This window comes from Anopheles arabiensis, chromosome 2, assembly GCF_016920715.1.
Source record: "Anopheles arabiensis isolate DONGOLA chromosome 2, AaraD3, whole genome shotgun sequence".
In the NCBI taxonomy this organism is placed as follows: domain Eukaryota; kingdom Metazoa; phylum Arthropoda; class Insecta; order Diptera; family Culicidae; genus Anopheles; species Anopheles arabiensis.
In genome coordinates, this window is record NC_053517.1 from 38,106,106 (window position 1) to 38,119,166 (window position 13,061).

Below are 13,061 nucleotides of genomic sequence, written 5' to 3' on the forward strand. Positions count from 1 at the left end.
AGTTTAACCTACCGAAACTACCGATAAAATTTTGATGAGCCTACCGAAAACTGCCAAAATAAACTGGCCACACTGATGTTGACAGCAAGTGAAGAAATTTGATGTTTTGTGAAAATCCGTCAAAAAATTAAATTCGTTTTTCTAAGTTTTTTTTTTCAATTTTTGCTGAACAGGACTTGGAATAATTGTTTGAGTAAGTCTGCTTCGTACACACGTGGTAGAGCACAATTTGATTGTCTATCAGAAGCGTTTCATTGCAGTTGTATGTAGATTTTTTTCTAAATTGAATTAATTTAAATTTCGTAAAACAGTTTTTTTCGCATGCTTATTATTCCATTCTATCCACTCTCGATTAATGCAAAGTTTCGTAAATAATTTTGCGTTTCAACCGTCCTCTGGAACGTTCTGATACGTCTTGCTTGCTGGAGCCCACGATACAACACATTTTCTTTCCCCCACCGCATGAATTCGCTCCGGATGTGACGAGCCGTTTTCGGGCGAATTAGCTGTCAAAAGTGGACGGCTTTCGGGCAGATTTGCGCGAAACCCCTCTCGTTTCGAGCACATTTCGAGCAGAACGGGGTGCGGAGCGAGAGAAAGCAAAAGGGAGAAAATAAAATATGGCGAAAAATTCTACTGGCGGTCGAAGCACGGTAGCTCCGTATTGAAAAGCGATTTTCTATGGTAAAAAGTGATTGTACTCGTACCGAACGTGTGAAAAACGCATCGCGAATGCGGCTTGTTTGTTGCAAGCATAGACAACAATGCAGAATGCTGAACAATCCGGAGTGAAAAACCGGGAAAAAGTTGTAAAATCAGTGAATCAGCAGACTTCGTCGAAATCACAGCTGCAGCAGAGGCAGCAGCCTCCATCATCATTGTCGTCGTCTTCGTTGTCTTCATCCGCATCAACATCAACGGAAGGAGAAGTGGCAAAGGCATTCGCATCAGCTTCCCTCGGTGGAGCACCCAAAACTTCGTCATCGCCACCGTCGAAACCAGCGAACAATAGCAACAGCAGCAACAACAGCAGCACAATCGGTGGTGGCAGTAGCAGCAACAGCAGCAGCAGTAGTGGTGGTGGTGTCGGCAATAGTGGCAAGAGTGGTGTCAAAAGCAGTGGTGGTGGTGGTGGTGGAAGTGGTGCTGCTGGTGCTACTATCGTCGCCGACGTCGTTGTTGCTGGTGCGGCTACCACTTCCTCGACTGGTTCGCCGCCATCGTCATCATCATCGGCCTTGGGTGCAGGAAAGAATGTTGATGACGAAACGGGAACGGTCGTAGAAGCATCGACGCATCCCTTGCCAACGTCGGCGGAAGCGGAAGACAACGCTGTGTCCGGGGCGCTGGGCAGGCTCACGCTTGGCCCAGCCGGCACAGCGACCGGCGCTGTACGCTCCGCGGCCTCCGTCGGGGTCGAATCGGGTCGATCCCAACTGGACGGTGGCAGCGTGATTTGTAAAAACATTTCTAAAAATAATGGTAAAACAATGTCGTCAGCCCAGAGTTCCACAACGGCAACAAAGCCCTCTTCTGCACCATCGCACGCCCCAGGCGCTGCTGGACGAGATGGTAGCAGCGGCGGCAAGCAAACTAACACCAACAACAGCGATGGCGATGGGGGTAAAACCGCAGGAGGCGTAGGAGGAGGTACCGGAAATACGGCCGCAGCGTCGAAGCCGGTTACCGCCGCTGCAGGTGCGCCTCCTGGCCAGAGCGCTCACAACATCAACAGCAAACCATCAGCGACCAGCAACAGCTCGTCTCCCGCCAAGTCGGATACCGAGACCTTCTCCGAGATACAGCCTCGCGTGTCGGACTCGTCAGAGTCAGAAGAGGAATCGGTGTCGGAGGTAAATACTTCACTCTAATGCTAACTTTGTTATTGCAGGGCACACGTTCCACGTGTTGTTTATTAGCGGTATCGATCCACTTCCATCATCGAATCATGAATATCTCTCTCCACATAATTTACCTCCGCTTTGGCACAACAACCTTAATTGGTTCTGCACTTTTCCTACCCCTTCGGTGATGGGCTCAGGGTAAAGTTATCATCAGTACCGCGTACAGGAACCACGAGGGGTATAGTTGGGATTTGACGATGTCCGACCTTGAAGGATCCGTTGCACCCCTACCCTTAGACCGCCGGTTTGTTTTCTTATCTACTTTTAGATTGACGTTATTAGTGTTTCATCAAAATTTAGCTTTTGACTGCACTCTCAAAACAAGCCAACAGTAGTGTTTACATATCGCCCGTTTGTTCTGCGCATTATTATCCTAGAAAAAAAGCAAGCATTTCGTGTATGCTTGGTATTGTTTAAAATTGGGTATGCTTCAATGTTATTAGCTTTTTAAAATAATTGAAAAAACCTCTACCGGTTCATGATACAACTGAAGGCAAACGATCTCAACGTGAAGACACTATTTTATTCCTTGTACAGCTTAAATATGTTGGCTTCACATGACACATCAGTGTCGGTATAATGCTACATAATTGTACTTTTCTCATTGGTAGCACAATACGACACAACTGTTACTTTTCGCAACATTGTCGGGTGTCATCTCTGCTAACTAAACAACACCGGAAGTGTAAATGCGTTGGAAAACAGGAAAGAAGACAGCAGCATTATTCATATACGCTCGCCGGGGATGGCCATTATTCTGCCATGTGCATACCGGAGCATGGATTATGCGTTCGATCGTACGAACGCGGCAAGTTGCCGCGGGAAGAAGAAATGGAGCACAGAGACGGAAGAAGTCGACCCCTTGTGCCGTCCAGCATCCACAAAAGTGCGTTCTAGCGAAACCGGAAGCTAGAATACTTTTCATTTTTACTTGCAATAGCAATGTTCAGACTTTGATGATGGGTCGTCTAGGTGTTGAAATAATATGCTAGAGCAAATCAGTTCTAAGTTATCCGAATACTCTGGCTACTATTGGTCATCAAAGCCAGCCCATCGATCACACCCTTAACCCCAAATAGATGGGGTGCCGTGTTTGTCATCCGGAGTCGAGCAATCCACCACGCTTTTTCCATCTTTTTTGTACATTCTATCTAGTCAGCCGTGGTGTGAGCTCTGTCGGTTGCGTGCTATGCAGCAAATGGGTGGTGGTTTTGCATGGGATGCAGAGCCTGCAGCGCACCGACCCGGGGAATGGGGAGATCCGGCAGTCGTCATCGGGCCCAGAAGCTGCTGGTAAAAAAAAAGATATATACGGGCCAGCAATTTACGGCAGTAGTGTGTAGCGACCGCGTAGTGTGCGTAATGGCAGCTGTGTGCGCCGCACGTGTATGCGTGCGTGTGTGTATGTGTGTGTGTATATGCGCGAGAGCGAATCAGGCAAAGCAAACTAACACAGTGACAGTGCGGTCACTGTGGCAGAAGGTACGCGAGTGTGCGTGTGCATGTGTCACGGGTAAAAGTGGCAGCAGCAGGAAAAAGGAACAGTCGCGACCGTTCGTTCGTCGAATTGGGTGTCGGAACGTTTTTCAGTGTGCGGGCAGCAAAATCTTTTTTCGGCCCCAAAACTAGTTTAGTCTGCTGACAGTGCCGTAAAGGAAAAGTGGGAAGTGCGTGCGTGCATACGGCTGTGTGTGCGCGTATATGGTGTGGTACGTCGACGACGACGACGACGGTTTGACTGCAGAGAAAGATGCTGATGGTCGAAGTAGTAGAATGTGTGACGAAGGCCTCATGATGGCGAGCATGGAAGAAGTGATGAAAAGGTTAAAAGATTGTGCCCTAATCGACGATGAGGAGGAAGAGGAGGACGACGACGAAGAAGTGGACGAAGAAGACGAAGAAGAAGAAGAGGAGGAGGTGGAAGTGAATGTTGGGAAATCGGAGCAAAATTCGCGGAACGTCGTTGTTCTCGGCCAGCAGCAGCAGCAGCGTGCGTTGGAAGTCAGAATGCTTGTAAGTGTCATTGAATGTGTGTTCTTGAATGCAAAATTCTCCGTACGCGGTGTGTAATGGCGTTGTGAAAAAATGCTTGCCGAATCATGGCCGAAATGGAGCGGTGCGAAAATATAACCTGCAGTGTGGAAGGGGAATTTCCGCAACATGCGGATCACCGTGTGGTGTTGTGCGGAGCAGACAGTGGCCCGAAAAGATGGGATGGGTTGTCAAAATTAAGAAAAGAAAAAAGGTACATCCTCCACCAACACACCGTCACCGCGTGTGTGTGCGAATCAGCAGCAGCAGTATACGACAGTACTGGAATAGTTTTTGCAAGTGTGTATTGGTGTGTACGTGTGTGGGAATTGAGTGATTTTTTTTAAATTAAAGTTTCATCCAGTTTTTTGTTCTTGATATTGCCGCCGTGCTCTTTTACTTCCTTCGATCAACTGAACCGTGGAATTCTTCACTACATCTTGTTCTTGTTAGTGTGCGTTTGCTGCAATCCGGGAGCTTGTCGTAACGAAAAATCATGTGAAAACCTGTGAGAATCCAGCGGCCCAATTCTGATAGAACCGTTTTTTGTTAAACTGTCAGCGGACTAGAAAAAAAAAGAACGTGGGTTACGTGATTCGGGCGGAGCACGGTCGTTGTTCCTGTCTTCTGTGTATAGCGAGTATGCCCCGTTGAAAGACAAAAAGAGTTCAGAAGGATTGTGGAGAGCAAAAAAAGTCGGCAGACATGACATGACATTACTTCCAAGTTCTGCTCTGGTGCTGGCGCTGCCCCTTTCATGGCAGCCGTAGTGTGCTGCGGGCAAGTAGGTGTACCGGATCGAACCACTACATCGAATAGCGGTCCCCGGCAATGGATTGTGTGTGCATGGGTGGTAGTGTACGTGCGCCGTGAGGCACCATACCACTACACGGCGAAGGAATATAGTATTAATAGTGCACTCGAGCGAGTGCGATAGAGAAGAGAGCGAGAAAGAGACTGTGAGGTAGGGAGAAAACGTGAAAGTGCTGCTGTGTGCGCTGCCTACATAACTTTTGCCTAAACTCTTCGAAACTCTTTTTTGGATGCACTTTTCAAACGCGATTTCTAAAACAGTTTTAGTGTGCTTTATCAGAGAGGAAGAGCTCATGTAGCCAAAATGTACCATGTACACAAAGAAACGCGCATCCCTAACCTTACTTTGCAATCGCGACCGTAATAGGGATAAAGAGAAGGGATGGTTCATAGGCGCCTCGTCCGTCACTGTTTTAACCGTGAGGCATAGCTCTAAAAAAATCAATTCCCTGTGCCTGGGCAGAATGGGTCCCCACAATCACATTCGCACAATTTCATCACAATAATTGCATTTGCACATCCGCTGGACAAAATCTCGCAATCGTGTGTTTAAGCTAATTGGTGGTTGGTTGGTAAAAAAGAGCAACGGAAATATGGCACACACAGCACACAGTATGTTTCTCTATGTGTGTGTGTGTTCCACATTCCGCAAAGTCGCAGTCGATGCGGCAAGGCGATTGTATGGGTGGGCGCATACGGGTACGTGTGAGTGTGTGTGTGTTGGTGAAAGCACACTTCTATCGTAAGGGTGCTGGCTGCCGTTGCCGTCGCCGCCACTCTATACCATTGGAGACGTTTCAACGGAACGGCGGCGATCCAAGAAGACGACGCAACGTTTCTTTGCAGTATTTTTTTTTTGCTTTCACGATGTGTGTGGCAGAGCACACGGTTTAGCCTTCGCCGCACACGCAACACACACAAACACATACGCACATATGTCGCTCTATCTCACTCACGCACGAGCGTTGCCGCAATTTGTTTTCCTTTCCTGGCTGACGGCTGCTGCTGCTTCTGTTGCGGCTACGGTGGGATCGATTTCTCTAAAGCGTTTTTAATGTGGAATGCATTTTTCGCGTATTTCAACAATTGATTCGCAGAAAATCGATGCTGCTTGCTGCTACAGCAACAAAAGCGCACATCAGAGAACAAAAATTGCAAGCGTTGTGAAATTCAAATGCTTAAAAAGGGGATCCACCAGCGTGTTAGGAGACGCAGTTTGGTACGCCCTTTTGTTTATTTGAATAGTTAAACAATAGTTACCGTGTTTCATTTAGCCTGCTGTTGGAAACATGGTTTGCATACAGGTTGTTTAGCTGTTTAGTCGGCATAACTAATGTACTTCTTGATTTGTGGTTTTATTTTATTAGTTCTTACACAGCAAGCCGGCCTCTGTGGCCCCTTCTTTGGGAAAGCAAAGCGAAAAAGGGAACAATTTTTTTCACTTTTTAGGAAACCTGAAACAAAAGAAAATGCGACACTTATCTTGTTGTAGCATATATAAGGAAGCGATACACCGTTTCCATTGATTCGCAACGCACCGTCAGGGCCCGGGACAGGTGACATTTGTTTAGTACAAATACCATCCAACAGATGGCGCTAGCCGGCAATGCGTGTTTTCATCCGTCAAGCAAGAATGGGAAGAGTGTGATTTAAGCTGAACACACTACACACGCAGTAGTGGTCAATATTGCCGTACTATCACACTAACCAACACAAAGGTTAACAAATAGGAATTGAATTGAATTTATCGGTTGCGGAAGCACGTGGCCGGCGTCTCTTGCTGCATCGTGCCGGATTCCATCTCCGGCTCGCGGTTTCGCGGATAAAGGGTAGTGATAACGGGTAATCCAGGGCCAATCATCGACGGAGCTACTAGTTTTTTTTTAAAGTGCTCCTACAGTCTTGCTGGTCTAAGTATTCCAAACATAACTTTTTATTGTAGGAAAAATTGAATGTAGACTTGGGCGTTGCCGGAAGGTACAGTGCGAATATTTGGGATACTTTGCTACCATTTCGTTCGTATGTAACTATTTGCTACAAATATGAGTTATAATAATGACATTTATTTCTTTTAATCAGTTTAAACTAGCAATACAAAGTACATCTTCAAATAGTGGTGCTTACAACGACCCGGCGTTGTGCGGTTTGATTGGTGCGAAGCTATCAAATCAACCCATCCCACCGCCGACAGAATGTTTTTGAATTGACCGTCCGTACCGTCGCTTGGGACAACATTTGCAATTATGATTAAAGCACCAGGGCGTGTAGAAGATAGGAGAAATAAAGAAGCCCGTCGCTGGTAGTAGTGGTTGTAAAGCGCACTGGTCATGATCCGGTAGCAGATGGTAATTGGGGCCATAAGATGGAAGGGACCACTGGCTGTTGATGGTGTGTGTATGTGTGTACGTTGGTTTGTGTAGGGTGTCAAACAAATGGACGGTTTACACAAGGAGGGAGGGGAGGGTAGGTGGGTATTAATTCCACCGTTTACCGCCGTGTTTTCGTGTTCTTCTGATGGCGATTCGATGGATTTCATTCGTGACACGAACGGGGTCGATAGCGACCACCAGTAGTGTAAATTTCAAGCAAAAATCGACAAATTATTTGCTGTTGAAAGCAAAATACCCCGTACCATAAACACAAAATCTCAAAAATTAGAAAAAAAACATTTTAAAATTAAAACCTATTAGCAATTTTTAGATAGAGAATAGAGGTCAATGCACTTAAATCGCTAACGTAGGGCACTAAATCCTCCACGTGTACTTTTGAAAAGTTGGTGCAAACACTGTCCCACTGATGAAAGGGCAGCTTGTGTGTTCAATGCTTAAGGGAAATATTATGCAAAAGCATATATGATAGTTCTTTTTACCAATTATTGTATGCCATTTGTATATAGTAATATTAGCATGATACATTTGTGAAACAAACCAATGGTATTTGTCCTTTTCAAACACGCAACGTATGTGCAAGAAGATTTTTTTAAACTGTTTCCAAAAGCGATTCCTCAAAGCCAGAGCCGCCAGGTAGCACAAATATATGATTCCTTCCTGTCTGGTCGCGATTAGCCAGTGTCTGTTTTAATGTCAGTGCAGTGATTTAAATTTAGAGAATTACGGCATTTCCCTCTCAGCTCTGTGCTGTGTGCCGGTGTGCTGCCTTTAGAGCAAACGCACACACCGCACCAGCAGAGAGACAGAACTGCACAGCAAAGTTACCTTAAACATTGACCGAAACAGTGTCACTAAAGGTATGGGATGAAACTAGATCGTAGTCTCGTTACGGCGGATCAGCCAGACAGTTAAAAGTGTTAAATTCGGCATCCATCAACTTCTTCCCCTTGCAAACGATCTTTGCACTCGCGTACCTTTTTATAACATGTTTATTTACAGTGCAGTGTTTATTTTTTATTCGGATCATAGGGTTGGAGCTGTGGGTAGTGTAGAATATGTCGTGCACATCAAAATGAATGCTGTAGCTTTTTCTTTCATGTATATATTTTTTTATTGATTTTTTTTTTAATATAGGTTTTTCTTGAAACGAACTAAAACGTGATTCGATCGATGGGTCGTAAGGGTCTGCAATGTCATTAATTAATAAGTGTGAATGATCTTAAAATTCTTGTTCCTATAATTTTCTGCCATAAGCGGAATTTTAAGAAAAAGTTCAAAAAATAACTCTGCTGTCTGTTTTTAAGTTCGTAAATTTTATAGTTTACGTTATGTTTGCCCTTTTTTACCTTCCTTTTTATTTCACCTCTTAGATTTTGCTGGCTTGCCTATGTCTAAGGCCAGATCTGCTGGTAAGTGTTGTTGCTTGTGTTGAATGCGGTCTCCACCCTGTCCCAAGAGGCCTGCGCGTTCTCTGTGTGTGTGTGTGTGGGTGTGTTTACTTGTGCGCGTTTTATTCCCATAGCTTGATGTCATGCTTATGTTTTTTTTTCATCAGTTTAATGTGGTTTTCCTTTTTTCAACTGTGTTTCTCACTTGATAGTACCTTTCGTGAGCTAAATTCTTACCCAAAAATTGTTAAATTTCAATACCATAAACTGTTTTCCTCACACCATGTAACGACCACGTTTTGTCATGAATAAGGAGAATCAATTCTGTTTCGTTTTTTTATCCTAGAAAAAGCTTAATAGAAATTATTATGCGTTTTTATTAACTTGTGTTTGAACAATTATTAATATTACTAAACAAATTATGCTACAGCACATGTTAAAGTTAATGACTTTTAATTGTTGCTTAAATTGATAACTTGCTAAGACCCTCTCACAACCAACAACACCATCCAGCCGATCTTATGCCTTTCGACGCATCATCCAGCAAAAGAAGGGCCAGAACTAGTAACAAATCCCAATAGTTGGGAAAATATTCACAGAGATTTTTTTTTTCAGAAATACTTTTTTCATTATAACATGGATTGTCGGAATATTTTCTTCGTTATTTTCCCTCCTTTTTGCGAAAGAAATAATTTTGAACTATTGCAATACGGCCGGCGACAACGCATGGCTGTTCTTTGATATGAATAAAATAATGAAATAAAAATATTCAATTTTGCTCCACTACTTTCCACCAACTAGGCGAGCAAGTTGGGAAAGTATTTATTGTACATTTCTTTAACAACCATTTACTATTACACATTTTTGTCGTGAAAGATAATTTTAGCGAATTGTTCTGCAAAAAAAAAAGAGAGGCTGCTGCAACGCTTACGAAGGCTTCAAATATATGTGTCATATATTTTTGACTTTAACGAATGCGTTTGAAACATTTTATCTACTACGAATTGTTCAAAATAAACAATACGGCTTACCCTTTAATTTGTTTTGTAATTCCTTTGACAGGTTGACGACTTCGCACTAGATCAGCAATCGATCGAAATTCCGGAAACGGAATGTTCCGACAGCTGCGAGAATGATGTCGATATGGATGAGTCGGACAGTTGCGACAACGATGCCGACGATAATGAAGATTCCGACGGTACGCATGATTCAATGGCGCGCGGCATTCACTGTGTTGATCGATTAATGTACTGATTTGTTCTGTTCTTTTTTAAATGCTCGACCACAACAGAAGAGGACGAAGATGACGATGACATGGTTCATAGTACGGTACCCGGAAAGTTTCTCTTAGAGAACGATGACGATACCGACCATGAACGAGGTAGGTTTGGTTGGTAGTACACTTGCGAAAGATTGTTATATTTATTTAATAACAAACTAATGCTAAATAATGTTTCTTTGCATTTTCCTACCAATTTTGATCATCCAGACGAAGCAGCGCATGCATTGACGCGAATGAAATCCAGCGATGGCAGTCCAAGGGATAAGAAGTAAGTGTAAAATGTTCTGTAGTAAAGGTTCCTTAGTAGCAACACCTTGTTTTACATCCCGTTTTCATTTTATTATAGTTTGCTATCGCGTTCGCTGATTGCGGCCTGCACTGATAACGACGTAAACACTGTCCGGCGACTGCTTGTCGAGGGAAATTCGCTGAACGAAGCGACCGAAGAGGGCGATTCTTTGCTATCGTTGGCGTGTTCCGCCGGCTACTACGAACTGGCCCAGGTATGTTTGAGTGGCACCAGTGTAGCAGTGTTGCAATATGATACTTATGTTCGATCTCCTGGTTCTGCTCTCTCCAAATTCCCAGGTACTGCTGGCAATGTCTGCACAGGTTGATGATCGTGGCCAAAAGAACGACTGCACACCGCTGATGGAAGCTGCGTCGGCTGGTCACGTTGATATCATTGAGCTGTTGTTCAAGCACGGTGCAGACGTGAATGCGCAGTCTTCCACCGGCAACACACCACTCATGTACGCCTGTGCCGGGGGTCACGAGAAAGCGGTGAAGTTGTTGTTGGATCACGGTGCCAAGGTGGAGGACCATAACGAAAATGGTCACACCCCACTGATGGAAGCCGCCTCTGCTGGTCATGTTGGAGTGGCTAAGGTATGTGTCCCCGGTCATCCGCTCATAGTTTGATGACCCGATAATCAAGCAACACTTGTCAGTTTTATCGTACCCATTCCAAATGATTAAACCCGAGAACAGAACTCTCATGCGTTACACAATTGTGCTGCCTTGCTTGTGGTCATACCAATTACAACGAACAATGATTTGATTTCCTGATTTGCTCCGCATTATTGAGTCGCTAGCTCTTTGCTCGATTCTAAGGTCGAGCAGGTTGGCAAAATTGTACCATTTTTTTGGTTGATAGTTCGATAACCATCTGCATGGTGTGCACTTTTGTTACAGAGTAATGATTTTTATTTGATCTTATCTGATGGATTTAACATTCGATGTTACAGTGCAACAAGAAATATGCACTTACTTTACTTATTATTGCCAATTCTTGCTGGCAGTTGGTACAGCGCAAAACATTCATCAAGAAACAATGTGGTTCTCTTCGCAGATCCTGCTGGAACATGGTGCCGGAATTAACACCCATTCGAATGAGTTTAAGGAGAGTGCACTGACCCTCGCCTGCTACAAGGGCCATCTAGATATGGTGCGCTACCTTCTGGAGGCTGGGGCAGATCAGGAGCATAAGACCGACGAAATGCACACGGCTCTGATGGAAGCGTCCATGGATGGGCACGTGGAAGTAGCGCGGCTGCTGCTGGACTCGGGGGCACAGGTCAATATGCCGACGGACTCATTCGAATCTCCGCTCACGCTGGCAGCGTGTGGCGGACATGTCGATCTGGCCATGCTGCTAATCGATCGCGGAGCCAACATCGAGGAAGTGAACGATGAAGGCTACACTCCGCTGATGGAAGCCGCACGTGAGGGTCATGAGGAAATGGTGGCATTATTGCTACAACAGAGTAAGTATTACTTTCTTATACTATTGTGCTTCAATTTCTTGCACCTTTTAATTCTCGAGCCTCCCGGAGTTACACAGCATTCGATTCGATTATGGTTTACAATTTATCTCCCTCTCTCTCTCTTACCAGATGCGCAGATCAATGCTCAAACTGAAGAAACTCAGGAGACGGCTCTTACGCTAGCGTGCTGCGGAGGCTTCATCGAAGTGGCCGAGTATCTCATCAAGAATGGTGCAGATATCGAGCTCGGTGCATCGACGCCGCTAATGGAAGCTGCCCAGGAGGGTCACATCGATCTGGTGCGCTTTCTGCTGCAGCACGGTGCAAACGTACACGCCCAGACGCAGACGGGCGATACCGCGCTGACGTACGCGTGCGAGAACGGCCATACGGAAGTGGCGGACATCCTGCTGAATTACGGTGCCGAGCTGGAGCACGAATCCGAGGGTGGCCGCACGCCGCTAATGAAAGCCTGTCGGGCCGGTCACTGGTGCATTGTGAAGTTCCTGATTGAAAGGGGAGCGGATGTGAATCGCCACACCACCAACAACGACCACACGCCACTATCGCTCGCTTGCACCGGCGGTCACCAGAATGTTGTGGAACTGCTGCTGAAGAACGGTGCAGATCCGTTCCATCGGCTGAAGGACAGCAGCACCATGCTGATCGAAGCGGCGAAGGGTGGCCACATAGGAGTGGTTCAGCTGCTGCTCGATTTTCCTCACTCATTGATGAACGCTAATGCTGCCCAGCAGCAGAACATACTCAGCAGCGGTCAGATGCAGCAACTGCAGCAACAGCAGCAGGTGCACCAGCAACAGTTGCAGCAGCAACATCAGCAGGCGGCACAGCAGTTGATCATTACGCAGAACCACCAGCAGCAGCATCAACTGCAGCAAGCTCAACAGCAGCAGCAGCAGCAGCAACAACAGCAGCAGCAGCAACAGCAGCAACAGCAACTGCTAGCGGGTCCACCCGGGCTGCGCGAGGTTCCTGAAGCAATCCGAGTAAGCAACAAACAGATTTTCCAACTGCCAAGCAAGGAAATGCTCGAACAGCAGCAGCAGGTGCAAGCGCAGGGACAACCGCAACAGCAGTCTCAGCAGGCAACGCTGCAGCAGCAGCAGCAGTTGCAGCAACACCAGCAATTGCTTGCCAACAGCCATCAGCTGATCAATCAGGCAAACATGCTGCTGGACAGCAGCGGCAACGATACTTCCGTACTGGCACAACATCTGCTGGAAATTCAGGACTCTTCAATATCGAAGGACAGCTTTTTCGAGGATTTGCGCAATGGCTTTCGCACGCGGGCCCGCCGCATGAACACCGTTCGGCGGGGTCTGCTACCTCCTCGGCAATACCACCCGTTGCTGGACAGCAACAGCAGCAACACGATCAGGCCGCTGTCGCGCAGCAACAGTTGATACAATACTTGCACCAACATCAGCAGCAGGCGCAGCAGCTGCAAGCAGCGCAGCCAATCATTT

At 46.0% G+C, this 13,061-nt stretch overlaps 1 protein-coding gene across 4 annotated transcripts; it reads left to right on the top strand.

The window, feature by feature from the left end:
• The first annotated feature begins 565 nt into the window (after positions 1-565).
• On the top strand, positions 566-13,035 carry LOC120893784 (ankyrin repeat and KH domain-containing protein mask). Of its 4 annotated transcripts, none has more exons than XM_040295884.1 (9): positions 566-1,853; positions 8,509-8,547; positions 9,589-9,724; positions 9,818-9,907; positions 10,016-10,076; positions 10,155-10,311; positions 10,397-10,696; positions 11,160-11,574; positions 11,704-13,035. In XM_040295884.1, the coding sequence occupies exons 1-9, from the start codon at positions 765-767 to the stop codon at positions 12,996-12,998; spliced, it is 3,582 nt and encodes a 1,193-aa protein (XP_040151818.1). In that variant the 5' UTR covers positions 566-764; the 3' UTR covers positions 12,999-13,035. The 4 variants fall into 4 exon arrangements, with proteins under 4 accessions (XP_040151818.1, XP_040151819.1, XP_040151820.1 ...); XM_040295886.1 differs by lacking the exon at positions 566-1,853 and adding an exon at positions 3,083-3,917; XM_040295885.1 differs by lacking the exon at positions 8,509-8,547 and having other exon boundaries at positions 567-1,853.
• The last annotated feature ends 26 nt before the right edge of the window (positions 13,036-13,061 follow it).

Coding starts and splice junctions, on each gene's coding strand:
- LOC120893784 (XM_040295884.1), top strand. CDS start 765: ATGCAGAATGCTGAACAATCCGGAGTGAAAAACCGGGAAAAAGTTGTA. Junction 1,854..8,508: donor AAGAGGAATCGGTGTCGGAG/GTAAATACTTCA, acceptor TTCACCTCTTAG/ATTTTGCTGGCTTGCCTATG. Junction 10,697..11,159: donor GTCATGTTGGAGTGGCTAAG/GTATGTGTCCCC, acceptor TTCTCTTCGCAG/ATCCTGCTGGAACATGGTGC.